The 27,403-nt window shown below is 40.9% G+C and overlaps 2 protein-coding genes across 2 annotated transcripts in view; both read right to left on the reverse strand.

Annotated features, from left to right (window-relative positions):
• Nucleotides 1-678: 678 nt before the first annotated feature.
• On the reverse strand, nucleotides 679-2,203 carry LOC124711286 (NADH-cytochrome b5 reductase-like). The gene has a single exon (XM_047241290.1). It carries the CDS (start codon nucleotides 2,201-2,203, stop codon nucleotides 1,238-1,240), a length of 966 nt encoding a protein of 321 aa, XP_047097246.1. The 3' UTR covers nucleotides 679-1,237.
• A 117-nt stretch (nucleotides 2,204-2,320) lies between these two features.
• The window catches only part of LOC124711287 (histone chaperone ASF1), a 42,875-nt gene continuing 17,792 nt past the window's right edge, over nucleotides 2,321-27,403 (reverse strand). The window contains exons 3-5 of the mRNA XM_047241291.1: nucleotides 3,505-3,644; nucleotides 3,268-3,412; nucleotides 2,321-2,515 (exon numbers count right to left, since the gene is read on the reverse strand). Coding sequence (XP_047097247.1) covers nucleotides 2,321-2,515; nucleotides 3,268-3,412; nucleotides 3,505-3,644 — 480 coding nt within the window. The remainder of the gene's footprint in view (nucleotides 2,516-3,267; nucleotides 3,413-3,504; nucleotides 3,645-27,403) is intronic.

A 27,403-nucleotide genomic window follows, 5' to 3' on the forward strand; every position in this document is an offset into this window, starting at 1 on the left:
CCCCCCCCCCCCCCCCCACATTTCACTCTTAATGACTATCTCCTCTTCTTACAGCTTAGTCTTTCTTTTCATACCTTTAAGACAATGAGTGGGAAACTTCAGTCCTGGAGGAATTTAAATACCATATGGCAGATTAGTAGACAGTTCCACATATGTTTGTTATGAGATACCACAGTGCATGAAGAATAATGTTAGCTACAAGACACGAGCAGAATATATTGGAGAGCACTATAGGTGATCACTTTAAAAACAATGACATGAAATAAAGAAGCACAATACTGAAAGTGCCCCACTCATGTTTTACACTGTACCTCATATAATTAAATTTTGCACTGCTTATGGGAAGAATCTGAGAAGATTAAGATATACAAGGTATAAAGGTAGCTGAGAAGTCTTTGAAACCAGTGAAGTCACATAAAAGCTTAGTTTGAAATAGTGGATAAAAACAACAGCCGAGTAATGGAAGAGTAGAGTAATAGTAATTCCTCTGATAAATGTAACCAGAGTAGCAGTCAGTTCATTGTATACTTCATGGAGGTAGCCTTTAGTGTTTGCTTCTGCATGTTAACATAAAACACTTTCCACATACCTGAGGATTCTCCATGATAGGATTTACGTAGCATGGTGCATGAATTACTCTATTAACAATTGTGGATTGACTAAAATTTGTAACACAAATTTACCTTTAAAAATTTATTTTCTTGCAATTTAATTTTGTAATATTTTTAAATCTGAATTTGATCAAAATACTTATGTTGCCAAAACAATCTTGCACTTTACAATAATATACAGCATTCAGCACACAAGGTCAATTTCAGCTAACCACAAAACCAATCATTCACATTTATGTTAAACTTTACGTAAAGAATAATTACAACCAATCTCTCAAATTTTCTACCTGATGTATAAATGTATGGTAAATATAAAATGACAAACTTTGTACACATACAAAAACCACGAACAAGGCTTCACTGATAATAGGCACATGTTTCACATATGTTACTACCTTGTTTTTCAGTACAAATTTACTTTCAAACAAACAGAGCAAATAAAATCACATAGAACAGAGAGTAAACATCGCCAATCACACTAATATTTATGGTTCACAATGTGTTAAAAAGTTGCATGATATGAGTATTTTTCTGTTTAAATATCACACCCTGTAAAATCTCTCTCACTAATCCAACTCTAACGTTACTCATCACTTTTTTGTTTACGCAATAGCTGAACACTTAAATCATAGAACCAAGGTGTCGTCTTCTCTCACACCACATTTCCTTACATAACCACAAATGTCTTTGTTGAATGACTGTGTACCACAAATCATAACAAAAACAGAACTCTTTCCTGCAAGTTCACTGGAAACAACTTCTGAAGTGATCCTTCCCGATGAAAGATCCTCACCATACCATTTCTCCAAACCTGTATCATCATCTTGTGTTAATACTGTTTTTGAGGTAAAATTCCAGTTCTCTCTGAGCTTTCGAAGGGGTTGTCTGAGCAAAATGTTATTTCTAGTCCTGCACGAAAAAATAATCCTAACAAAAGTCTCATCTAATTCATTGGATGTAACATAATGAGCCAATGCGAAACATGGTGCTAGCCCTGTTCCAGCACAAAACATCACTATATGGCTGTAGCTATTGGGATTATAGTGGAAGCCAGTCTCATATGGTCCTTTCCATAGCACCACTTCATCACAATAAACCTTTTTCCAAAACTCTGACATCAGGCCACCCTCATAGAGTTTCACAAGAACATTGAATTGACTTTGAGTTTTGCCAGGGAGAGGGGTGTAAGCTCTGGATATGGAAACATTTAAGTTACTTTGAGCTACCAAGTATTGCCCTGGAGAAAAATTTATACTCCTGTCACATTCTGTTGATTCAAAGCAGTACACATTAACATTTACTGCCTCATGTTCTACAGAAACACAACGAAATGGAGACCACCACAATGGAGAAATGATGTCAGCTGTATCAGTGTTGTATTTTGTAGCTTCCAGTCTTCTGCATTCTGCTTCCCAGGCCCTCATTTGCTGCTGATAAATGTCAAATATGCAAGGTTGACAACCTTGCCCACAACAGTCTTCCACTCGTGGTTCTTCCGGTTTGGGTGGAAGAGCCAGAGAGGGACATGGCACATGTACCTTTGGATGCACAGAACTATTATTAACTTCTTCCTCACCGCTGTATTGATCCATCTTGTCAGCTTGCCTTAAATAATGTTTTATTACTGCAGTCTTGCTTGCAAAATGTGCAATTGAATGTCTTAACCACTTTCTTTGCAGCACTTTTAAGAATGTTTCACAAATAAACAACTACATCTCCATACTTGTCTCTCCAGAAGCTAATATACTAGCCCTTATAGGTCCACCATCCAAACTATTTGCTGTCATAGTTGCCTCAAGGGATGAGCGCATGCCATTTGTAGTACTTCCACTTTCCATCACAGCAGTACCATTCTCACCACCTCCATTACTTGTTGCTCTACTGGGGTTGTCATCCCAGTCAACCTATGGAACAAAACAAACAGTGGAACTACAGATTGGAATATCAATTATAAAAGGAAAAGGACTGATTGCTACTCATTGTAAAGGTGGATCAGCAATCTCAGCTGCTGGAGATGGTGGTCGTGTGTGCATCAGGTGTGGTTGCTTGTGTGAATGAATGTGTGGGTTTCCTTTTCCGATGAAGGCTTTAGCCAAAGCTAAATGAATGTCATTTTGTAGTGCCGGTCTGCAACTCAACTTGTCATCTTTACAGTGAGTAGTATCTGTTTTTTTCCTTTTGCTAATGGAACAATAGAATTTTTTAAATTATTATAGGAGACACTGTTACAATATTAAGAACTACTGATATCAACTTAAACTACCAGAAAGTTCAGCAAGTGTCCTGATTCAATCTACGACCTACATTACCTTTTCAGGCATCAGAATTACAAAATAGAATTACTGTTAAACTAAATAAGGTGGAACAAAGTGACAAGAAACAGCAAAAAGTAAGTCACTGAAATGTAGTATGTCCTCTATAAATTTTTGAAGTATCTACGAAATTGCAATTGAAGCACCAAAGTAATGAATATTATTGGCTAACAAAACCCTTTCCAAGCCACTTACCATCCTCCTTTTTGTTTTCAATTTGATGCAAATTTGTTTACACTAACAGCTTTATACAATATTTACAAACTTCAAAAAGCATGAAGTTAAAATGAAACAATAAACTACTGTATACAAGTTTTAAAGTGAGGTAGGGGGAAGAAAACTACCTTGAAACGAGTTACTCTAGGATTTGTTGCGAGAATATTGCGTTGCAGTTTGTCGAACTGTGGTGTTGCTGGTGGCTGGGCCTGCAGCTCAGGGTCCGTGTAATCGTTATTTACGTAGTAACCAACACGGATGAATTCCTGGCCCCTAAACATAAATATGTCACTGAAGTAATTCCAACAATTTACAATCGACAACAAATAATGTTAAAAGATGGAAACTACTTAGTAATTCCTCACCTATATGAACATGTGAGCAACACAACAGTGACACCAACAACATCTGCCACTGGTATTTTTTTAGGATCTGGAGGTTCTGCTTGGAATACAAACATATGCCGTCCCTCTGGCACAGGTCCCACATACACAGTATCTAGTACCTGGACAAAAAGTTCATATTATTTCAAAGCAGTATTAACATCAATATCACAGAGTTCATTTCTTCAGCTTCTATGTCAAAAAGTGAGTATAGACTAGTACAGCAGTTTGGCATTACATTAACAGTAGGAACTAGTGGCTGTAGAGCAACAAAACATTTTTCAGAATTTTAAATAGTTATTCTTTAGAATTACAAAATTGTATTACACAGGACATCCCGCATAAAACCAGTACACTTCACGTACTAGTTAATCATCTCTACTCAAATGGAATGTGAAGTGGCAACACTGTCTCAAAAGTTGGCTACACTGCATTTTCTCAGAAAAATAAATGTTGCTGTGTGTTCGTGCATCAATTGTGTGAAGCTTGTGATGTTGAGCTGTTACAGAAATGGGGCACTTTGCATTAGAATAGAAAACTGATATTGTGGAGTGTTATATAAAGATAGGCATCATCAAGGAATGTTTCATGCGAAATATCTTGGTAGGAAACTCCCCACAATCAACACTATTCATGATATGTATGAGAAATGGAGGGTTGTAACATTCATTCAGAATGTGCAGAGGAAAAGATACGAAATTAAAAGCCTAAAAGCCTAATGTGCGAGTGTTGTGCAAGAACTAAAATTTGACGATCAGGCAAAGAGAGTACATTATTGTAAATGGCTGTTAACATCATTTGCCAACTGTTACTTGGACCCCTTGGTTTACTTAATGTCAGATGAGACCCTGTTTCATTTGTTGTTTTTGTTTTTGGGGAAATAACTAGTCATATGCACCCATGTCAGAACCACATGTGGTGAAACAAGCACTGTATCATTTGAGAGATACAGAGGCAAGCAAGTGCGCTGGTACTTACTTCAGTTCACTGATATTAGCGCCACATCACCATAACATGTATGTGCCTAGCACGGAAGTATTGCACCATAATTTAAGAATGAATTTAAAAAAAAAAAATTCCAGCTTGGTCAACATATGCTTCAATATATTAATGTTTAAATTGGCAAATCTCCGAGTGATTGGATATCTTTCCCTAAATACACAGTTTTAAGCAAAAGAAAACAAGTGGCACTAAATAATAAAGCCAGAAATTGGTCAGAATGTGCAAATGGATGTCAAACTCAACTGTTATAAGTTTCAGCTTGATCGGAACAAAATTTTAGCCAGAATTCATGTATTTACGAAAAATAAATGGCGCTAAATGATAAAGCTAGAAGTCAAAAATTTGTATGAAGCCTTAGTTTGATATGAAAACCTGAAGTACCTGACCTCATTAAGATATATCTAATAGTTTTCGAGTAATTTACTGAACACTGAATTTGGAACAAAAATTGCCTTATTTGTAGTGGATTAAGTATTATTTATGTTAATGATAAAAAATTTTGATTACAGCACCACATGACTTCCATTAAATAAAGCTATACCAAGTTTCAAGACTTATGTAAATAACACTTAATACAAAGTCTCTTAAAGTTGTAGTTCAGAGGTCACATTCTACTGTCAGTTACATTCTAAAAATTCTAGATGGCAAAGTTTAAATGCAGTCGAGCTAAATCTTTTTCTGTGATGATAACCAACTTAATTCCATTCATACAAAAATTGCAAAGATTCTAAATTAATACACAACAGTGTCATAAAATAATGTGTGTCCGAGGAAGTGGTCATTTACATACTGCTAGGTGGGTACAGAGCGGACGACGGCAGGTGTTTCTGTCAGCTGTCTGCTGCGCCCGTATATTAATACAGCTGGAGAGGCAGTGACTTCACTTCACTTTGCACCCAGCTACCATACAGTCCTCAGTCAAACGCCGGCTTATGCGCTGTCTCGGCCGACATCACACTCATACTGCACTAAACTCATGTTTTTGGTGCAAATAGAGGTGAACTCATGAGGACTGTATACCATCCTCGATCGCTTAGATTTTGCTAAAGTAACTGTTTGTGTGCTGCTCATAATGTTAACAAATCCACGTGGCAAGCAGTGATGATTATTTTCCACTTTTATGGTGAGCAATTATTTTGATTATTAAAAGTCAGAGCAAAACCCCATTTAATGGCAACTTACCTTAAAGGTCACCTCTTAACTGTTCCTAGTGCTGTTTAGGATACACACATTTATTTAGTCTTATTGTCACAAATACTACTATGTTGTGCATGTGAAAGCTGACCAAATGTATCAATTAAAACTCAAAATCTTCATTTATAATCATAGTCCCTGATCCCACTGAGTAAACGGAGAATAGAAATATTTCTTTCAGTGCGCTGGACAAGAATATGGATTTGCAGACTGGAAACTATGGTTAGTATGTTCATCGCTTTCTGGCTGACCAAAGTAGTAGTTTTCAGGCTCTCTTAAAAGACGGCGAACAATATTCTAATATTTCCTATATTATTAACCCACTGTCCCACACACAACATGTGGACTTAAAAGGAGTTGAAAACTACTACTTGTGAAGCCCAAGTGGCAAAAGGAGAGAGAGCTAAAAACAGGGACTTGGAGAAAGCTCCATAAAATAAACCATAGAGACACTGGAGGTCCTGAAGTAAAGATTAAATGTCCTTCACCATATTGCTACAACAGATAAAACGTAAAATGTGATTGATAGCCCGCGTGTCATTTGTTAAAACAACCGATAACTCGGACTGCAAACAAATGAGAATGTAAGTGGTTTTTTAAAAAAAAGGGGGCACCCCATCAGGAAATGGTGAACCGTCAGAGGCTGAGGGAAGTGAGTACAATGGGGTTGGGGATCACTAAAAAGTGGCAATGGCTAAAAAGACAGTGCCCAATACGCAACCTAGCTAAAATGATCTCCTTGTGGGAAGAGGGCCGAGAGGTGGTCAGCCAATAATATGGTGGCAGAGGTTTCATTCCCTGGAGCTTGTTCCCATGAAGGGAAGACCTGTGGTGATGCAAAATTGACACCACCTGCTGACAGATGGCAATACAGAGATCAGAGGAAGTGAAGAACTAGCGTGTCAAGGTATGAGAACTGCAATCTTGGCAGCAGCATCCGCAACCTCATTTCGCTTCAGACGAAGGTAACCAGGGACCCATATAAACAATATAAGTGTTGCTCCATTAAGGGAATTCCTGGACCCGTTGCATTAAAGTGTCAGCACACAGAGGCTCTGAAGGGCACAGAGTGTTGGATCAGTGGACAATTGAAAAGCTTGTGTCGCCGGATGTGCCGTGTGGCCTGATACAGGGCAAAGAGCACGGCTGTAAACAATGAGCAGTGTTCCGGAAGCCAATACTGAAACTCGTTGCCAACGACAAAAAAACACCCGTCACCATTGTCAGTCCAAGAGCCATCAGTGTACACGAAGGTACTATCACAAAGTTCTGTGCGAAGGTCGAGAAACTTCAAGTGATGGACTTAACTTGGTTCTGAAGGACACTACTTCAGTCTCAAAGGTTAATACAAGCCACCACACAAATCCAAGGTAGTGAAGAGTTTACACCCATCGGCAAGTGGCAGGTAGCACGTAGTTGATCTGCAGGAGCAATAGCCGAAAACGAACTCCTGGAGCTAACAGAAGTGGGACGCGCCCCATACTGGAAGTGAAATGAGTCATCGACGAAGGAGATACAGAATGCGTGGCCACGCACGGCAGATAAAGGGCATGCATATCTTCTGAGCAGAAAATGACAGCAGTATGACAGTGGTAGTGTGCACACACACACACACACACACACACACACACACACACACACACACACACACACACACACACACACACAAACTGGGCTACTGTAGAAGGCACCAGTGGCCAAACGGACTCTGCAATGGTGGATAGTATTGAGACAATGTAAGAGTGACAGACATGCAGATGAATAAACCACACACTTAGTCTAATTTTGACCGGACAAGAGACTGATACAATCTGAGGAGGGTGGTCCGATCCGCTCCCCAGGAAGTACCGCTCAGGACACGTAGGACACTCAGGGACTGCGTAAACAGGTGGGCAGGTAAGACGCATGAGAGGACCAAGAAACTTTCCTATCACGCATTTACTCCAGAAATTTTGTAATTTCAATGAACAAAAAGAGCAACAGGCCCAAGATGTGAAAACGGTGGAAGAAACCAATTGCACCTCCAAAATTTCATACATGCTCCACGAGTATAGACAATCAAGACACCACATAAGGCATCGCTCAAGGAGACAAGTCCGTGGAGAACTTTAATATATGGCAAAGTCATCAACAAAAATGGAGGCTGAGATGCCCAATTGGAGACAGGCCATAATAGAGTTAATGGCGATTGCAAAGTGGACGATGCTCAGGACGGACACTGGGGCACGCCATTTTCCTGGATAAAGGTGAGCAACATGGCAGAACCCACACGTTCCTTGGAAAACTGGCCATTAAAAAATTCCTGGAGGAAATGGGGCATGTGGATTCAAACCCCATGTGTAGAGAGTACAGAGAATACCAGTCCCGCACCAGGTCTCTTAGGCTTTCTCGAAATCGAAAAACAACTCCAGTCTGGTATTTACGTCAAGAACTGTTCATGACATGGATTGACAAGATGACACGACGGTCAACTGCAGAACAGAGTGCTCAAAAACCACACTGTGCAGTGGTTAATAAACTGTGAGACTCTAGCCACCATAATAGATGGGCACAAGTCATACGTTCCATTCTCTTGTGAACACAGTTGGTGGGAGAAATGGAGCGATAACTAGAAGGAAAGTTTTGTTCCTTGCCAGGCTTGTGTGTGGATATGACAGTGGCTTCACGCCAGCATCTGGGAACTGTGTCCTCTGCCCAGATGTGATTATACTAATGAAGCAGAAACTGCTTGCCCGCAAGAAAAAGGTTCTGCCACATCTGAATGTGAACAGTCTGGTCCTGAGGTGGAGGATCAGGACGAAGAAAGAGCATGATCCAGCTGCCTCATGGTAAAGGTGGAATTGTAGCTCTCACCATTCTGATAAGAGAAAGGTATCGCTCGAGCCCCCTCCACACATTTCTGATGGAGAAAGACAGGGTGATAGTGCGTGGAGCACGAAATCTCGACAAAATAGCAGCCCAAGATGTTGGAGATAGTAGCAGATGATGTTGTAGTGGACCCTACTATCATGCTGAAATTGGTAAATGGACCTTGGTCCCAGACGGCCATCACAGGTTGGCCCACATGACTAAAGATGGTGTGGAAGTTAACAGAACTGGTAAAGGAAACAAAGCCGTAATATTGTGGCAGGAAGTTTCAAACATCAGGCAGTTCTCCTGAAATTTTGTGGAACAAAGCTAGCTTTTCTGCTATCCTGAAGCATGTGACGACACTGTGCACACAACTGTTTGTAACAAATGCAGTTTGCCATTGTAGGGTGACTGCTAAATTGTGCGAATTGCGTCACGGCATGCCTCAGTGCACCAAGGAACGGGGACACAGCATGGTAAAGAGGAATTGTGAGGAATGGAACATTCTGGGGTGGTAAGGATAGCTTTGATAAGATAGTCTATCTGGTCACTACAACTGGGGAAATGTTCGTCGAAGGTTGCCAGGGAGGAGTACAGCCTCCAGTTGGCTTTAGAAAGCTGATATTTGGGTGCGCATGTAGGTGGGGTAGGAGTCAGCAATGAGACAGCACACTGGAAATGGTTGTGCAAGTCCGTGTCAGAGACAACGGACCACTCAAGATTATGGGCAAGCTAGGCAGTGCAGAAGAATAGGTCCAAATGGGAACAGGTTTGAGTTGAGTCTGAAAGGAATGCACATGCTCCCCTGTTAATGCAGATGACGTTAAGCTGCCGAGGTCAGTTGAGAGAGCACCTCTCCGACAGCTTCTGGGGAGTGCCGAAGGAGATGGTGTGCGTTAAAAGTCACCGAGAAGCAAAAAATGGTGTGGGAGTTGCCCAATAAGATGAAGGAAGTCTGCCCTGGTGACCCTGAATGACAGGGGATGTAAATGGTATAAAGGGAAAATGTGAAGTGGGAAAAGACAATGCGGACAACAGCAGCTTTAAGCCAGGTAGTTAGGCAGATGAGTTGACAAACATCATCCCAGATGAGCAGCAAGTCTCCCCCACGAGATGGGATGCTGCTTTGGGGGAAGCTCAAAGTGGACCAGGAGGAAATGCATGAGCTCAAAGCGGTCGTGGGGATGCGGTGTTGTTTCCTGGAAGCAGAGTACAATCAGATGCTGCAATTCTAAGAGTAGCCTTAAGTCCCCTTTGTTGGATCGAAGGGTGCGAATGTTCCATTGGATTACAGTCATGACTGAAAAGAATGGAGTCTGAAGACTTCCTGCTACAGGGGCACAGTGACTGGAGGATACTACTTACACATCTTAGGTCACACTTCCTGACTACCTGACAGGGACCAATGGGCAATTTAGGAAGGTAGCAGCTCAGGCAATCACCCCTCCATGGGCCTGGCCTTTACTAGGGTGAGTATGAACCCTACCCATCAACCCAGGGCTGGGAATTATGCTTTACCCAGTTAACTGTTAAGCATCAGATGTGTGGGCTGGCCTTCAGGAGCAGAGGGAGGAAGAAAAAGTGCTAACCTCAAACACCGAAGTGGAAGAAGGCTAGGAAAGGGGGAGGGGGGGGGGGGGGGGGGGGGGGGGGGGAAAGGAAGGAACAAAGAATAATGGAGATACTGTTCTGATATCGCAACTGAATATGCAGAACACATTTTCAACAACATCCCAGACATGTTCCCCAAGGGAGAGGAAAAAGAACAACAAGAGAGAGACTTGCAGCAGGGAAGTGAGAAGATGCTGCAAAGGCTGGGGCCACATGATAGCCAAGCACGAACCCACCAAAGAGCAGCGAGAACCCCCCCCCCCTGGGGCAGGGGGGGTTGCTGGTTTCAATTGCCAGGTTATGTAAATGCCAATGTGCAGAATTGCGGAGACTTGTCTCAAGACACCATGTATTTTGCATTAACAGCTTCTCCACTCAAAGAAGGTAAGCATTTTGTATGCATTGTCCAGTTCACACGTTACTGGCCACATTGAACAGTGTAAGATATCTTGAGATCTTTGACACTTTCTATGCGTAATTAACAGATTTAGAGAAATTTTATACCGTATTCCAACAAGATGGTGCAACTCTCCACACATCAAACCAAAGTATGGCTCACATTACCAACATGTTACCAGAAGATGGACTCTCAAATTCCAGATTAGTACTAATAAAGAGGCTGGGCTTTGAAACTGTTAGAGATAAACTCCCTCAAAACGAAACGTTTTCATGAGCAGCCTTCCATTACTTTCGCATTACAGCCAATCATTTTGTTAAAGCCATTAATGGCAAAATATACTGAGCATTAAATCCTCCTTTATCTTGCATTACAATCCAACAAATGTTAATTTCTTCCACTTTTTTTAATATAGATTTTGTGACATTTACTTACCACTCATCCTTTATAGGATTGTCTAAAATCTACGGCAATATGCTTTGCCAACTAATTGGGAACCAAATGACTGGCCATGGATAGATAGTTATCATCAATTTAAAATTAGCGCCCCTCACGAATTTTCCAAAACTGAGTTCAATGGGAAACAGTGTACCACAGTATAATGTTGTAATTGCCTCACATGTGCATCATCTGATTCACAAATAATAATGTTCTGTAAGGTGTATCACAATGATTACATTAAATGGACAATACAGTCTATAATACAATTTCCACTATGGTCTCACAGCTTGACCACCATTAATTTGTTATGCATCTGTAATCCAATTACCTTCCTCTAAACCAAATTGACCACATGCAGAAGTATGGCATATTCTCCCTCTTAGATCTTTTGATATATATATATTTTACACCCACAGTGAAGTTCATTTCTAGTCTTAAATGGAAATGTGTATCCTAATATCCTTAACAGTTCTGTCCGCTGGGCAGATATTACAGGTATTACGTAACACACTTTGGGATTCCGAGTGCAAAAGTTGCTTCTTTCTCTAATCGTCTACTCCCAGTGCTCTCAGGATCACAGAGACTTCTGCATCAAAATCGAAAGTTTGGCTCTAAGTGGGTGCCGCAGAAGTAGTCGACATCCAGCGGTGTCCCTGTTTTGGCCATAGTTTATATTTAAACTCACAGTATTCAGGGAAAAGTAAACATTTAAGAAATTAGTCTTCTCCAAAATCACTCTAGAACTTTTAAATAACAAGGATGGTAGATTGCTACAACCTTATACTGTCTTTTAAATTTGTTACACTCAGACTTCAGGTTGCTTCTCTGATAAGGTTGTAAATGGCTTGCATGCTCTTCTAAGCCATAAACATGCAAGCACTAGAAAGTCCAATGAATTGCTGATTGCACTTTGTACACATGCATGGTTGCAGAAGGGTGAAAGTGTGTAGATGCAGATGAAAACACAGGCCGAGTCAGGCCTACCATACAGACAATTTTTTCAAGTAACGATGCAGCCAATCTTTGTGGTGTTTTGGTCATACAATAAAAAAATATTGGAGTTTATGAATTTAACAATTTTTTTGCTATTTTAACACTTACATTACTATCTCTCTCATCTTGTGTTCCATGTCACTATTTACAATGTTTTTCCGTGCATCATGAAAAGAATCAAGAGAAGTTAAATCTGGTACTCTGGTGGCAAAAATCACTAGCTCTAGTCTAATATTTCACAAACAGTACTGTCAAGGAAGGAAAATTTGGTGAAAAGAATCATGTAGTCACAAATCCGACAATCATAAAAATAGTATTTCACCAGTATAAAATTAATGTTTGTTCTATGAAGTTGCTTAATGATAACTATTAAATGCGTGCATTACCTCTAAATGCAATAGAACTGTATTAAGGGATTGTGTTCTGGTGATGTAACAGGTTGGAAGAGAGGGTAAAGAGCTAAAGTAAGGTAGGCCACCAGAGTGTTGTCATTTACTTCCCTTCTTCATAATTCTGCAAACTATAGAACAAGCAAGTGATTAGTCACTCCACAGCATTGCCACTTCTGCAGCGTATCTTATGAATCACTGGAGGCACAGTAGTATATTTTCCACAAAGTGCATTAACACTACTGGGATTGAAGACAAGTTACTAACAATGTAATAAAAGAAATGCATATCAGCACATTCTATGTAAATTTCTGCTAATTGTGTAACGACTGGAACGAAATTTACTGTACCGTAACTAACATTTTTCTGGGAAATACAAGTTTCCAATCCCAAGTGCTGCTTGCTCTTCAGTTTGCCGATTTTTTATTCCTCCCCAGCATTTCATAACCATCTTCTCATATGAGTGGACAAAAATAACTTCACCTAGCTCATATTTATATACAAGAGCTTATTCAGCTTATTGAGTGAGTAATTATTTACAGGTTTTAGAGGAGCTATTATGAACTGTCTACCAAAAAGAAGAGCCTGTCCCAAGTGTAACATGCTGATAATATGCATTTAACTATACTGATTTCATTGTCTCCACTAACAATGACTGATACTTTTTACAAGATGAGGGCCATCAAAAGTATCTCCCCAGCCTCAGCCCTGCCAGTATATGAAGAGACCCCACAGGCTTAAATTTGCACTCTCTGTGACAGAAGTAGGTCACCTTTGAGCTTTTGGAACTTCAGATAATTCAACCAAGTTAAGCAACATATTTCAGCAGGTTAGTGTTCTGAACTTTAACATGATCAGTCTGTTTCCATCAGACATATTCACACCCACCTTGGAGCTAAACTGTGGGTGCGTGGTAAGTGACTCCACTTAGTTCAGCCCACTCTGGAAGTGCCAGCAATTCCCAAATGGGAAAAGTTATACAGTATATCAGTAACAATTAATGGTTTCTTTTGTTGGTTTTGTTTCAGAAAACAAAACAAGTAAGGTCATTAGCACCCATGAATCTTGGAACACTAACACGAAAAAGAAGTTAAAACAACTACATGTTAAGCCCGATTGATAAAAGAAAAGAGCTAAAAACAAGGACTCCTCTGGGAGAAAGGTCCACAAAATACACTGTAGAGACAGCAGAGGTCCCAAACCAAAGATTAAATGTCCTTCGCCATATTGCTAGAGGGATAAAAAGTAAAATGTGATTGACAGCCCAAGTGTCATTCACTGAAATGGCTGATAACTGACGGCAAATGCACTAAAATGTAAAAAAAAAAAAAGTTCATTTGGCCAGGAAACGGCAAACTGCCAAAGGTTGACAGTAGGCACTAAGTGGTGGGGGATCACCACTTAAATGACGATGGCTAATAAGACAGTGCCCAATACACAATCTAGTTTAAATGAGAGGGCCGACAGGTCATCAGCCAACCTGCTCAGAGACGTTTAATTCCTTGGAGCTTGTTCCCTTGACGAGAAAAACAGAGGTGATGCCAAACTGACAACATCTGCCAACAGATAGCAACACAGATTATCTGAACGAATGGAAGAGCTAGCTGGCCAAGGTAGGAAGACTGCAGTCTTGGCAGCAGTGTCAGCAGCCTCATTTGCAATCAGACTGATTTGACTAGGAACTAACGAACATCACAGCAGCTCCCTCAACAGCAAACAAATGGAGGCTTTCATGGACCCATTGCACTAAGGGATGGACTGCGTACTCTGAAGGGCACAGATAATCAGAGCATATGACGCAGTTAAAACCTGTGTCACCCGTTTACTGGATGGCCAGACAGAAGGCCAAGAGCTTTGCTGTAAATAGAGCAGTGTTCTGGAAGCAGATACAGAAAATGGATTGTGCCAATGACAAAAGCCCACCAAACACCATGGTCAGTTGTAGCACCATTAGTGCACACTAAGGAGCTATTGCTAAGTCGCATGCAAAGGTCACAAAACTTACAGCAATCTATCATATCTAGAGTAGTTTCCTTAGGAAGCGAATTAACTTCAAGATGGATACCAGACACCACACAAAGTGATGGTGGTGGCAGGTACTGTGAAGTTATATCTGCCAGAGCAACAGCTGAAAGCGAAATCTGGGATGGCAGTCGATGGGGTCACTGAAAAATGAGGCATAGGAAGGGTAGCCAGGCACAGCAGACAAACAACATGCGTATCTGCTGAGGAGACCATCATGCTGGTACGACTGGCACTTCGGCAGCTTCCACGTAGATTCTCAACCAGGATAGTATAAAAGGCAAGAATGGCTGAATGGATTCCACAATGGTGGATTGTATTAAGACTGTAAGATGGACAGATGCACAGATGACTAAACGCACCCATAGGATAGTTTCTAGACAAAGGACTAGGTACAAACTGAGTAAAGTGGTCTGACCAGCTCCCCAGGAAGTACTGCTTAGGACATGTAGGGTGTTGAGAGTCAGGATACAGCGATACAAACAGTTTTGTCTGTGGAAAAGCCAAGGCCATTGTTGATGCTCCACAAGTAAATACAATCGCGACATCGCTGAAGTTGCCAGTAAAGGAAGCACGTCAATGGAGAACTGCTATAGATCACAAAGTCCTTGATAAAAATGGAGCCAGAAACGTATGGGTCATAACAGGGTTAATGGCTGTAGCATAGAGAACGTAGCTCAGCACGGAGCCTTGAGGCAGCCCGTTCTCCTGGATGAAGGTGTCTAACAAGGCCGAACCCACATGTTCCTCGAAAACTCTGACAAATTCTCGAAGGAAATGGGGCAAGCAGCCTCAGAAGCCCCATGTGTAGAGTGTATGACACAGCCACAGTCTTATTTCTCAAGAAAAGTGTTCTTGACATGGGTTGACGAAGTGACAAGATGGTCAACTGCAAAACAGCACACTGTAAGTCCACATTCTGCAATGGTTAGTAGATTGCAAGATTTGACCCACCATAGCAACTGGCCCCAAGTCATACGTTCCATCACCTTACAAACACAGCTGGTGAGAGAAATGGGGTGGTGGTTAAAAAGAAGCTGTTTGTCTTCACCAGGCTTAGGTATGGGTATTACAGGGGCTTTACACCAGCATCTGGGAAACATGCCATCCATCCATATGCAATTGTACGTATAAGGACAGTGCTTGCACGCAAGAGAAAGGTGCTGCAACATTGAGTGTTAACGCTGTGCAGTGCTGGGGCTGGGAGGACACGAGAGCATAATCTAGCTCCTGCATAGTATCACGATTCTGAGAAGAGAAGGGTATCCCCCAAACCACCACCACCCATTTCAGAGGGAGGAAGGCAGGGTGACATTCGTGGAGCTCGAAATCTCTGCAAAATAGTACCAAGAGGTCTTTGTGGCAGCAATAGGATCCACAATTACATCTGCCACAGTCAGGCCAGAAATATGGGAATGGACCTTTGTCCAAAAGAACCAACAGAGGTTGGCTCATAAGACAGAAAAGGAGTGAAACTGTTAAGAGAACGCGTAAGTGAAATTCAGGTAGCTTTTTTTGTACAAAAGAATGCAATGACACTACATACGAAGCTATTTCCAACAAATCCAGTTTGCCATCATAGGATAGCAGTTACAAACGCGTAGAGCGCATCACGAGCGAATCGCATCGCAGCATGCCTCAGTCCACCAGAGGACCAGGACACAGTGTGGTAAAGATGGGTGCGAGGTATGGAATGTTCTTCAGCAGTAAAAGTAACGTTTGTAAGGTACTGTACTTGTTTATCACAATTGGGAAAATGTTGTGCATTGAAAGTCGCCAGGAAGGAATACAGCCTATAGTCAGCCTTAGAAACCTGCCAATTGGGTTTACATATAGGTGTGGTAGGAGTCAGCAATCTAAGAGTGCATGGGAAATGGTCGCTCAAGTATGTGTCAGAGAGAATGGACCATGTGAGATGACGAGCAAGCTGGGCAGTGCAGAATGAGAGGTCCACAGGGGACCAGAAGGGAATAGGAGGGGTCAAAGCAGTCATGAGGACACAATGTTTTTTCTTGGAGGCAGAGAACAAGTGGACACTGATTCCAAGAGCAGCCATATTTCCTAAAGGTTAGGTGGTATGCACTGGCAACACGTAGGCCAGCCAGGTGAGGGTATTATGTGGCAACACCGCTGAAGATGATCTCCACGTCTGGGAATGACAAGGCCATTTGATTTCTTAGAGCGTTTGGCTGGAGAAACAAAAAGTCTTAATGGAGAATATTTTTCCTTTTGCCCCTTCTGGGTTGCCAGTTGTGAACCAGGTGATTTTGTTGCCTGGGATAAAAATTTGGTGGCTTCTTGTGCACCTGTAAGAGAAGGAGGTGGGGATGCTACAATGTACTGGGCAATTTTACAACTACAGTGCCAAATAAGAGGTCGCAAGTTTGCATAGGCATGTTCTTCATGGAGCAGGGCGTAGCAAGAACAGTACTGTAAGTGCCAGATGGTAAGATGCACAGCTTTCAAATAGCCACAACTTGTGAGCAAAAGGATAAGGTACTTTCTTCTTCACCTGGATAGCCCACTCATCTAGAGATCCAGGATATTCTCCGGATGAGGCAGCATGGCCAGAGAACTTCTGACAGAGGGACCAGTTGCCAATTTGGGATGGTGGCAGCTCAGGCAGTCAACCCCTCCCTGGGCCTGGTCTGTATCAGGGGTATGTGTGTACTCTACCTGTTTACCCAGGGCTGGCAGTAACCTGCTATGAGTCAAACACATGAACTGGCTTTCAGAAGGGCACAGAGAGGAACACGAAATGAAGAGAAACTTCGAACACCGAAGCGAAAGAAGAATAGGAGATTGAGAACGAGGAAAGAAAGAAAACAACGAAAGACATGTGATGAACTGTTCCAATGTTAGGCTATCAAGACTGCAGAACACATTCCTAAACATATTCCAGCCATGTTCCCAAGGGAGGGAAAAAAGAACAGCAGGGGATAGGCATGCAACACAAAGGGAAGAGGTGCTGCACAGGCTGGTGCCCTGTGGAAGCGCACACAGTCTCAGAGAATGGTTTCAGTTCTCAGACTGCAGACGTGTGTGTGTGTGTGTGTGTGTGTGTGTGTGTGTGTGTGTGTGTGTGTACTGCTGACAAAGGCCTTAATGCCTGAAAGCTATAATTGTGCTAATCTTTTTGTTGTGCCTATTGTGACTCAGCCTCTCCACTATATGGTAAGCAGCAACTTTCCTTCTCTGGTATTGTTGGACTCAAAAATTTATGAAGAAACCTGAATATGGTACTACAGAAATTATCCAATTTGTACCACTTCCAGAATAAGGTTAATCGCCCAAAAATCAAATCGGATAATATAGTTTTGTGAGTGAAAGCACAACAAGAGTACTCATGAAAACGACCATTTCATGCCAAGTGGTGTAAATTAAGTAAAGTTTTTTCACGAAATATTTATAGATTTTGCTGAAATTGTGTGTTAATTTTCACACGTTCCCAACTAATATAGGTATAATTTTAATTTTACTTGCAGAGATATAGGCACTGTCTGCCCCCATAGTGCAGGTTTTAACAGTGCACCCCAGATTTTTTGGTGACACAGAACCTCCGGCAACATTTTCTTGAAGGAAACAAAACTGCCATCTCTTACAACTTTTTGTGTTCTCTTGAACTAAATTAAGATTTCTTGAGCAATTTTCATATAAATTATTTGAAGCAAAGTCTCAAGGAAAACAGACTCTTGAAAAAAAAAAAAAAATAATAATAAAGTTTAGCTAATTATTGTATTATACTGAAAAATGGATATTTTTAGCACAACTATTTTCATTAGTAAGATCGTGTTCTAAGCTACCTACAAAACAATTTCATTTTTCATTGCAAGCATATTAGGCCCTTAAAGAAAGGAAGTCGGTCCCGGTAGAGGTGCATTTAAAATATGCCCATATTCTGCTAGCACTCAAATCTGACATCTTTTATCATATCCTAAAATTCTTTAGGGAAAGGTAATATCAAAAGCCTTGATGACTACAAAATGAGGTAGTCAGGGGGGGGGGGGAGGGGGGGGGGGGGGGGAAAGAAGAAGAGGGATGGGTGTAATGTCATGACTCAACATATTTCAGCCTCTTTTGCTATAATCACAGAATCAAACTTACTTACATATGCACACTGAAGCAATGTATGAAAATTTATAACAATGCTGAGATTCGAACTCTGGTCTCCTGCTCACTAGGCAGATACACTATTCACTGTGTTTCAGGCAGGATCCCGTTTTGTCCATCGCTGAAGTGCTATTCTGTGCGAGCTTAGGGGGAAAACCAAGTGGGCTGAGGCACGAATGGGAATCTGGATTGAGGAGGGAAGCAGGAAGGCATGCTAGTTACTCTGTGCAGTTGTGCAAAGCCACTGCTCCTGGGTGGCATAGTGGTTAGCATATTTGCCTAGTGACCAAGAGACCTGGGTTCACATCCTGGTCTTTGTACAAACTTTCATTTGTCACTTCAGGCCGAGTATTTACATCATGTGTACGAGACTTGAAAAGGTCTCTGAAGTCTAGTTTCATTTGAGAAAAACTGGCTATAAAAATTTTGGTGAAGTTCCTAGTAGCCTGTCTTGACATTTTTTTGAAACGATTCACAGAACTCAAAATTCTCTGTATGTCTATTATACAATACTATCGATCTGGTAGTTTAATTCCAGTGCTGACCCCACGGCCCTCCTATCCGCATCCTCCACGGAGGATGACACGGCGGTCAGATGGTCCCGGCAGGCCATTCGTGGCCTGAAGACTGAGTGCTTTACCTTTTTTTTAGTAGGATATTGTGTGTTGGTACATGGAGGCTTAACCACTACTCTTTCCTTTAACATTACTCAACCACACGTCCATCACCTTAGATGTCACGTATGATAGCTGTACAACAGCAGCCACGGGTGGGTTTCTTTGCAGAGGCTCTTAAGTGAGATGGCAAATTTCTTTGTCAGACACCAAAGCTAGAAAAGGTCTCTAAGAGCCAAAGCTTATGTTTACATCAAGCTACTTTTAATTTTTTAAATGTTTCATTATCTTGCTGTTTAACATCACGAAGAAAACTGTACTATCAGCCAGATGATGTCCTTGATTAGGCTGGAAAAACTGCAGTAATGTCCTTTTCCACAATCCATCACTCTTCAGTCCTTGACGGCCAATGAAATGAATTTCCTTAGCCATGTGAGTGCATAAAACTTATGAAAACATCCTTTTCAGCAGAAGTCTTATTTCCAACCCAACACTCTTTCATACATGTATGCAGCATATTGTCCTGGCTGGAGGTCTGATCTGTTTCTCTTCAGCATTGAGAGAAGTAACAGCATTAATGTTTGTTTTATCAGCAAAGACGACTGAATGGCAAAGTGTTATAAGATGTGAGGTTTGAACATGAGCATAACCTAGCAAGAACTACAGAAAATCATGTTTTGCAAGCTGATGAAACAACTCAGGTTAGCGGAATTTCGAACAGTGCGCCATCTTTTCTGGCCAAAATTTGTGACCTTAGCACAGGAGATATTAACATCACGCCTCCAGGCAGGACAATATGCTGCATACCTTTATGTAAATGAATGGTGGGTTGGAAATATCTGAGACTTCTTTTAAGCAGATGGCTGCTTTAATAAGCTTTATGCACACACATGGCCAGAAAACTCTTTATTGGGCATCAAGGAGTGACTAGTGGTGGGTTCCAAAACAGTGCATTATTGCAGTTCTTCCAGCATAATCAGCGACACTATCCGGCCACAAGCAATTTTCCTCATGATGTTCAGCAGCACATTAATAAAAAAAGTAAAAAATTGAATGTAGCTTTACATAAAGATAAGCTTAGGCTCTTAGAAGAGACCTCTTCTAACATTGGCCTCTAACAGAAGTATCTTAAGGCTTGGACACCTATGTTAAGAACCCAACTTTGACTGCTGTTGCACAACTGTTTGGTGTGGCTCCTATGGTGATGGATATGTGGTGACGTCACTTTAAAAGGAATCAGAAAAGGTTAAGCCTCAGTGGACCACAGCAACATATTTACACAATTTTTCCACCAGTACACCAATAAATTACTTACCTTCGCAATTATTACACTGGCAAAATTAAAACTGTACCTATGTTCATTTGGAGCACGTGCGAATGTTCACACAAAATTTTATGAAATCCGTAACAGGCATTTGGGAACCTCTAGTCAACTCCGCAAGCAATGCCAGCACAATACTACCTACTTTCTACTTAGAAAAAAATGTTACAATAGATATAAAAAGGAGCTACTGAACATATCAAAGAAGGAGAGTACAAATCATTGAACATTTTAGAGAATCACAAAAATGAAAACCTGAACTGTCAGAAAACTGGTGCCAACCATCAAGCAAAAGTCTACAAACCAAGTTCCAAGGTGGAGTATTAAGTGAAGAATCTACAAATACATTATAGATTAGATTAAAACTAGAGTAATTACAGTACACACAGAGGCATTTAAGCAGTTATTCTCCTCATGCTCCACATGCCAACAGAAGAATTGAATTGAATTGAATTGAATTGAATTTTTTTGATCCTGTAAGATTACATCATGTACAGTAAATGTACGTGTAATATAGGACATGTCAAAGTATTAAAATTCTTTATCAATTATTTTTCTACACCTTTAGCTTACATTTTTACATCACTGATAATGAGTAACAATATATACAAATTTAATGGCATAAGTATTCTGCAACACTGTAAAACTCTTTTTCAATGAGATAGTCTTTAAGTTTCTTTGTAAATTCATTGTGAAGTACACTATCTTGCAAGGTTTTGGGCAGACTTCTTAGTAGTCTGATACCAGAGTACTGGGGTCCTTTTTCTAGCATTGCCAGTCGGTGGGGTATGCTCCGTACTTCATTCTTCTTTCTTGTATTGTGGGTGTGTACACTAGCATTTGTAATCCAGTCCTCACTACCTTTTGTGATGTACATTATTGTTTTGTATATATATAATGATGAAAAAGTTAAGATACCTAAATTCTTGAAACAGTTTCTGCATGTTTCAGAGGTCTTTCTTCTTAAAATGGTCCTAATTGCTTTTTTTTGTAATGTGAACACTCGTTTTGTCTCTTGTTTGTTTGAGTTTCCCCACACCGTCACTCCATACTGTAAGTATGGTTCGAAAAGTCCATGATACACTGTACACAGAAGGTTCTTGTCTGAATACTGTGATAGCTGCATCATTAAGAATATGACAGAGCTCAGTTTCTTACAGACATTATTAATATGTTTTTTCCATTTCAGTTCATTATCCACAAGAATACCTAAGAATCTAGCAGATTCTACTTCTTCCAGCCTTGTTCCGTCAACCTCTAAATCCATGTCTACAGCCTTTTCCTAGTTTTTAAACACTGCATACATAGTCTTTTTTAGATTTATAACCAGTTCATTTTCCAACAGCCATTGAGCTGTGACATTTGCAGATATGTATGCTCTTCTCTCAAGCTGTTCCATATTTTGGTCACTATTTAGTATTGTCATGTCATCAGCATACAATATTTTCTTTTCTTCCTCCTCAACACCTATATCATTAACAAATACATTAAATAACAATGGCCCCATTACCGAACCCTGCGGCACTCCATATTTGATGGATTGGGTTTCTGATTGGTATGAGTTTCCTAATGATACATACTGCTTGCGGTTGCACAAGTATGATTTTATCCATTCACCTGGTTGCCCCCGAATGCCATAGTTGCTTAATTTTTGTATCAGCATTTCATGGTCAATGGTGTCAAATGCCTTTGAAAGATCCAGAAACATTGCAGAGACAACCTTTTTCTCATCTAAGGACTGTAAAATGTATTCTGTTAGACTGACAATTGCTGATTCTGTAGATTTACCCTTTCTGAAACCATGTTGTGAGGTCATGAGAATGTTATGTTTGTCCAAATAGTTAACTAATCTGGTATACATAAGCATTTCTAGGATTTTTGAGAAACCTGATATCAGTGAAACTGGTCTGTAGTTGTTGGGATCATCCTTACACCCTTTCTTGTACACTGGCACTACCTTCGTTATCTTCAGTTTTTCTGGAAAAATTGCATCTCTGAAAGAACAGTTTGCTATGTTCAGCAGTGGTGTTATTATCTCCTCACATACCAGCTTTATTACATGATTTGATATTTCATCATCACCAGCTGATTTCTTGGACTTCAGTTTCTGTATAGTTTTCCGCAATTCATCTTCCGTGACTGGTCTTAAGAACATAGTACTGCATGATCTTCTTGGTACCTTAATACCCTTCTGTTTTTGACTATTTCTTTCCAATTTTAGGTTTTCTACTACACTGATATAGTTATTATTCAGTATGTTTGCTATTTCCATACCATCTGTGACCACTGTGTTGTCTACTTTAATTGACCTAATACCTTCTTCTTTGTTTGACCCATCTTTTTCCTTTCTTTCAGCATTGATTGCCTTCCAAGCTGCCTTTGCCTTGTTTTTTGAGTTCGCTATAGTGGTGTCAATTGCTCTTGCTTTCGCTTCTCTTATTGTTTTTCTATACTTCTTTTTTAACACTTTATAGTTTTCAGCTTCGCCCATCCGTCTCACATCCTGAAGCTTCCTTCGCTGTTCTAGTATTTCACTCGTAATCCACTGTGTTTGATCTTGATGCCTTTCTTGTCTCTTTACTTTGGGAAATGCTACATTAAAATGGTACTTAATTGTTGAAATAAATGCATCATATTTTTCATTTACACTCTGGGCCTGTAGGATTTCATTCCAGGTTTCCTTACTTAACATTGTTCTAAAGATGTTGATATTTTGTTCACTGATGATCCTAATTTCTTTGGTTGTTTGTTTTGGTTCTGATACTGTGTCATTACTTCTGCAAAAGCTGATTAGTTGTCCATGATGATCAGATATTTCTGTCTGAACTACATGTGACTCATAGTTACACATATTAGTAATTATGTTGTCAATAATTGTCTCACTTTGTGAAGTCACTCTTGTTGGTGCAGTTATTGTCACTTTCACGTTATGCTGTATTAACAATTCTTCAAAATCCTGTCTTATTTTTGTGTCTTTTCCCATGTCAATGTTGAAGTCTCCACATATAATAAGATTTCTCTTCATATTCATTCTCAATATATTGTTCAATGGGAAGTATCCTCTGCCATTCACTTCAAAGCAATTTGTCGAGAACGAAGGTAAACTTAGTTTTACTGAAGACAGGATGTATGTGAACAGGAAAAGAAAATTCCTGGATTTTTCCCAGATTTCCCAGTTAAAAATCAACTTTTCCCCAGGTGAAAATACAGTTTTTTGAGTTAAGTGACAGTATACTTAACTTTGGAACTGTAAAACTTAACAATCCTTTGAATGATTGAGGTTTTATACACGAGTGTACGAATTCCTGGAACTTTAGAAAACTAAATCCAGGGGGGGGGGAAGTGTTTTGGATAGATCTTTGACATGCAGCAACAAGTACGCTACATACATTTGTATTACTAAAGTATAAATTCAAATTCCAAACACAGCACGTTAGTTTCCAAGCATTGAAATCGAGATTGCGATGTGCTTCTGTAAGCCAATCATAGATCACGTCACATGATCTCGCCAGCCAATCACATATTCACAGCATACACCACGCGACATAGCCAGCCAATAGCAACATCACTGATAAGTAGCACAAACACACAAATAGGAACAAGTTAACAGAGATAATATATCATGTCAAAAGAAACAGTGCATCAAAAAATGCTTCATAAGCATCAGAATTTCTTAAGCCATACTAAAATGCATTTGGCTTAAAGTACAGATTTGTATGTCCAGATACCAATGATTATGGGTTAAGCCGGTGGTAGACTTTGGTTTATTGATAGAATATTGGGCAAGTACAATCAATCTACAAAGGAGATTGCTTACAAATAACTCTTGCAACTGGTTCTAGAATATTGCTCAAGTGCTTTTTTTTTTTTTTTTTTTTTTTTTTTTTTTTTTTTTTTTTTTTTTTTTTGTGGTGTTAGGGCGCAAAACTTCTATGGTCATTAGCGCCCTACCCGTGACGTAGAAAACAGGAAAAAAACGAAATTTAAAATCAGCAGCAATGGGAACAAAGTCATAAAATTTGAGAAACTAAAGGCAGAAGGAATGCTTAAAAATCCACTATAGAAAGGGGTTGGTTGTCCCCCAAAAAAAGCTTCAAATGACTGACGTCATTTCACTGTCACTAATAAACTGTAGAACGCGATCAGCTGAGCGCGTGTCATCTGCTAAAATCGACGATAGATCAGGCGATAGCTGTAGACGGGAGCGTAACGGATTAAAATAGGGGCATTCAATTAAAAGGTGTCTGACCGTCCACAGCTGAGAGCAGTGGGGACAGAGTGGGGGAGGATCACCGCTTAAAAGATGTCTATGACTAAAAAGACAGTGCCCTATCCGGAGTCTAGCTAAAATTACCTCCCCCTGACGACGCGTTCAGGAGGAAGAGGTCCAAGCGCAAGGAAGGGCTTTCACTTCCCGCAATTTATTATGGGGAAGTGTTGACCAATGCGCATGCCATAAATGAGCAACTTGGCGACATAAACCGCTCCGTAGATCGGTAAACGGAAGAGACTGAATAGCTGGCCGAGGAAGAGAGACTGCAGCCTTGGCCGCTATATCGGCCGCCTCATTTCCACAGATACCAGCGTGTCCCGGGAGCCAGAGGAACGCCACTGAGACGCCCCCCAGGTGGAGCAAGCGCAGACAGTCCTGAATCCGGTGGACCAGAGGGTGCACAGGGTAAAGAGCTTGGAGACTTAGGAGAGAGCTGAGAGAATCTGAGCAGATTACGTACTGTATCCGCTGATGGCGGCGGATGTAGTGGACAGCCTGGAGAATAGCGTAAAGCTCCGCAGTATAAACCGAACACTGGTCGGGAAGCCGAAAGTGATTTGGGGTGTCGCCAACAATATAGGCACTCCCTACACCCAACGATGTTTTCGAGCCATCGGTGTAAATAAATGTGGCTTCCGTCATTTGTGCACATAGAGCAGCAAATGCCCGATGGTAAACAAGTGTAGGGGTACCATCCTTGGGAAATTGACATAGGTCTCTGAGCAAGTCGATCCGCGGACGGAGCCAAGGCGGTGCTGTACCCCAAGTTGTCAAGAAGGTTTTAGGAAAGCGGAAGGAAAGAGAATGGAGCAGTTGACGGAAGCGGACTCCCGGGGGTAGTAGGGAGGAGCGGCCTCCATACCCGACATCAAAGGTGGCATCGAAAAAAAGGTCATGGGCTGGATTAGCAGGCATGGAAGACAGATGGCTAGCATAACGACTCAGAAGGACTGCCCGCCGATTGGACAGCGGAGGTTCAGCAGTCTCAGCATAAAGGCTTTCCACAGGGCTGGTGTAAAAAGCTCCAGACACTAAACGTAATCCACGGTGGTGGATAGAGTCGAGACGCCGAAGAATAGACGGCCGAGCAGAGGAGTAGACCATGCTTCCATAATCCAATTTCGAGCGCACTAAGGCGCGATAGAGGCGGATAAGGACCACTCGGTCCGCTCCCCAAGAGGTACCATTCAGGACACGGAGGGTGTTAAGGGAACGCAGACAGCGAGCCGAAAGATAGGAAACGTGGGAGGACCAGCACAGTTTTCTGTCAAACATAAGACCCAAGAATTTAGCGACGTCGGAAAACGGAAGGTTGACAGGACCTAGATGTAAGGAGGGCGGACGAAACTCCTTACGTCGCCAAAAATTAACACAAACGGTCTTACTGGGTGAGAAACGGAAGCCAGTTTCGATGCTCCACATTTGCTCAAGTGTGTGGGACAAGTACCAGATAGGACTAAAAGGGAATATTTAATGTACACAGAGAAAGGCAGCATGCATGGTCACAAGTTTGTTTAATCTATGGGAGTGTCACAGAGATACTGAAAGAACTGAACTGGAAGGCTCTTTAAGATAGATGTAAACTACCCCAAAAAAGTCAAAGTTCCAAGAACTGACTTTAAATGATGACTGGGTATACACTATAGTTCCCTATGTATCACTCACACAGGGATTGTGAGAATAAGATTAGAATAATTACTGTATGCACAGAGGCATTCAAAGAATCATTCTTCCCTTTGTCTGTAAGTGAATGGAACAGGAAGAAACCCTAGTAGCTGGTACAATGGGACTTGCCCTGTGCCATGCTCCTCATGGTGGTTTGCACAGTTTAGATGTAGATGTAGAAATAGTCCCCAGCTTGATATTAAGTTTTTCAGTGTGGATTTTGAGACACACATTTTCTTTGAGCACCAATACTGTGTCTCATGTTTGGTCCTTTATTATGGCATAATGTTGTATGTGCCAGAAGATGAAAATGTGCACTTTATAAATTCAGCAAACTGTTTAAAGTAGCCAATAGTATGGAACAAAATACTTCAAATAGATCCATTGCCTCAGTGGAAAAGATTAATGAAAGCCAAATTTCTTTACAGAACCGACAAAAGTAACTTCATTTTTCTGCAAGGCAATTAAGGCCCGACTGCCAAAAATACGGAAATAAAATCAGAACACGAACTATTAACAAATTTAGCCTCACCTAATTATGTGAATGTATTTTAATTCACTTGATAGCACCCGACCACAGAAGTCCGTTTTGTTAGAGGAAACAACAAAATAACTTAACGTAAACAATGGTCACATAGATACTAGTTCATCCACTCAGCAACCCTCACTGCTCTGTGCATGTGCGAACCTGACAGCTTGAGCGTGCCAGAAAAATTTTTCTGGGTAGCACCTGATTGTTTGTCCCAACTGCTGACATAGCTAACAGCCAGAATGGGAGACAGTACTGTTAATACGCAACCCAACTGCATATGCGCAAGAGCCCACTGCAACTGCTGAAATGAAACTAATGCAAACAGTTGTGACGTCATGCTCAACAGAAGCAGTTTATTGTTATGAAGTATTGCGTGTATTTCCTTTGCAACTTACGTTCCTGCAGTGGTGGGATACAGTAAGCTTCTTTGTTAGAGTAACAGTTCTTACTGGTAAAGATTACAAAAT

Source organism: Schistocerca piceifrons, chromosome 8 (assembly GCF_021461385.2).
Source record: "Schistocerca piceifrons isolate TAMUIC-IGC-003096 chromosome 8, iqSchPice1.1, whole genome shotgun sequence".
Classification (NCBI taxonomy): domain Eukaryota; kingdom Metazoa; phylum Arthropoda; class Insecta; order Orthoptera; family Acrididae; genus Schistocerca; species Schistocerca piceifrons.

What these genes read in the sequence shown, in the direction of transcription:
- LOC124711286 (XM_047241290.1), bottom strand. Translation starts at nt 2,203, where the DNA reads ATGGATCAATACAGCGGTGAGGAAGAAGTTAATAATAGTTCTGTGCAT.